We start from the raw sequence: 1,704 nt of genomic DNA on the forward strand, positions 1-1,704 counted from the left end.
TTTTAATATTGTACTGATGGGTAAAATGGTAAATGTAGAAAAATTGTTGAAAATTATAAGAGAACAATAATGTAATTATTATTCTTGTATGTTAATATATACTAACCTGCAATTACAAAATATATCTGGGGCCCTATTCTCGAATTTTGTCGCATTCGACATAAATCAGAACTCGATCGATTCATCGTCGAACTCGATAGATTCGTCGTCCATGGTATTCTCGAAATGATGTATGACTTTTCTCGAACGAAAAACGTTCGAAATTATGTCTACTGCTATATCGCATTCGACAAAATTTAGTCGAATGATTTGTTAATTTCGAGCACCATAGATTTAATATATTTCACACAAATCAACTGCAGAATACTATGATTATTGATAAGTCATCTTGTATTCTTGTGTTTAGGTACTTGTATTACGATTGTCGATTACCTTTTCATTTTGTTAATTTATTATTGTTGTTTTATTTTATAACTGCTGAGTTAATATTTTATTAAATATAACAATAATGGCGAATGAATATGAAAGAGCTATGATGTTTGCTATTGCTAATATAGAGAGGCAAGAAGCTCAAAATGTCAGACAACCGTTTGGCGTTAAAGTAGACCCTTTATTAGCATTAAGTGATCATCTTTTTATAAAAACTTACCGATTGAGTAAAGTTTTAACAAGATATTTAATCGAGTTAGTCACTCCATTTATGGAACCACCAAAACGTACGTTGGCTTTGAGCATCCAAAATAAGGTAATAAATAATAATTAATAACAATAATAAGGTAGGTACCTACTTATACTATTTTAAATGTAAAAATATGTTCTTAGGTGTTAATTGCATTGCAGTTTTTTGGAACTGGGTCATATCAGTTGCCTACAGGTAATTCCAGATATAGTGCCGTGTCTCAACCTTCGGTTTCACGCAGTATAAGCGAAGTAACTAATGCGCTGAACCACCCTAGCATTTTCCATAATTGGGTAAAATTTCCTAAAAATATGTCGGAATTAAGACAGTTGCGAAATGAGTATGTATAATGTACATTTTATAGGACCATTGATTATAAATACTATTTATAATCAATGATAGGACGTATGCCAGTATACAGTATACCACTGTCCACTGAATATTATAATACCTTCACTACATGTCTACACACAGTTTGAAATACTCTTCATACTACTAATTAACATTTTTTAATTATTAGATTTTATATGAAAACAGGATTTCCTGGAGTATGTGGGTGCATAGATTGCACTCATATTGCTATTGTACCTCCATCGGGAATTCTTAGAGAGGAAAACGACTATCCTGAACATTTATATGTTAACAGAAAAAATTACCATTCTATAAATACTCAATTAGTAAGAATTATTTTCAAAATGAAATAACTATTGTTATAACAACTATGAAATCAAAAACCGATTTATTAGAATCGAAACTATGACACTATGTTGATAATATTATGTAAATTACTTACCTACTGTCAAATAGATTTGTGATATGAATTTAAAAATACTAAGTGTTAATGCTCTGTTTCCGGGAAGTACACACGATAGCCACATTTGGAATAATTGTAATGTGTTACCAATTCTTCAAGAATTAAATAGGCGAAAACAATGTTTTTATCTGCTGGGTAGGTACCTATAGTAAATTGAAGCATAGTACATTACTACAATACCTATTGACTATTGTACTATTGTAGTATCTGG

The 1,704-nt window shown here is 30.4% G+C and overlaps 1 protein-coding gene across 1 annotated transcript in view; it reads left to right on the forward strand.

The window, feature by feature from the left end:
- Nucleotides 1-508: 508 nt before the first annotated feature.
- Nucleotides 509-1,704, forward strand: part of LOC103310691 (putative nuclease HARBI1) — a 4,988-nt gene continuing 3,792 nt past the window's right edge. Inside the window, exons 1-4 of the mRNA XM_008189818.1 lie at nt 509-745; nt 823-1,019; nt 1,200-1,356; nt 1,487-1,628. Of these exons, the coding sequence (XP_008188040.1) occupies nt 509-745; nt 823-1,019; nt 1,200-1,356; nt 1,487-1,628 (733 nt within the window). The remainder of the gene's footprint in view (nt 746-822; nt 1,020-1,199; nt 1,357-1,486; nt 1,629-1,704) is intronic.

This window comes from Acyrthosiphon pisum, chromosome X (assembly GCF_005508785.2).
Source record: "Acyrthosiphon pisum isolate AL4f chromosome X, pea_aphid_22Mar2018_4r6ur, whole genome shotgun sequence".
NCBI classification, from domain to species: Eukaryota; Metazoa; Arthropoda; class Insecta; order Hemiptera; family Aphididae; genus Acyrthosiphon; species Acyrthosiphon pisum.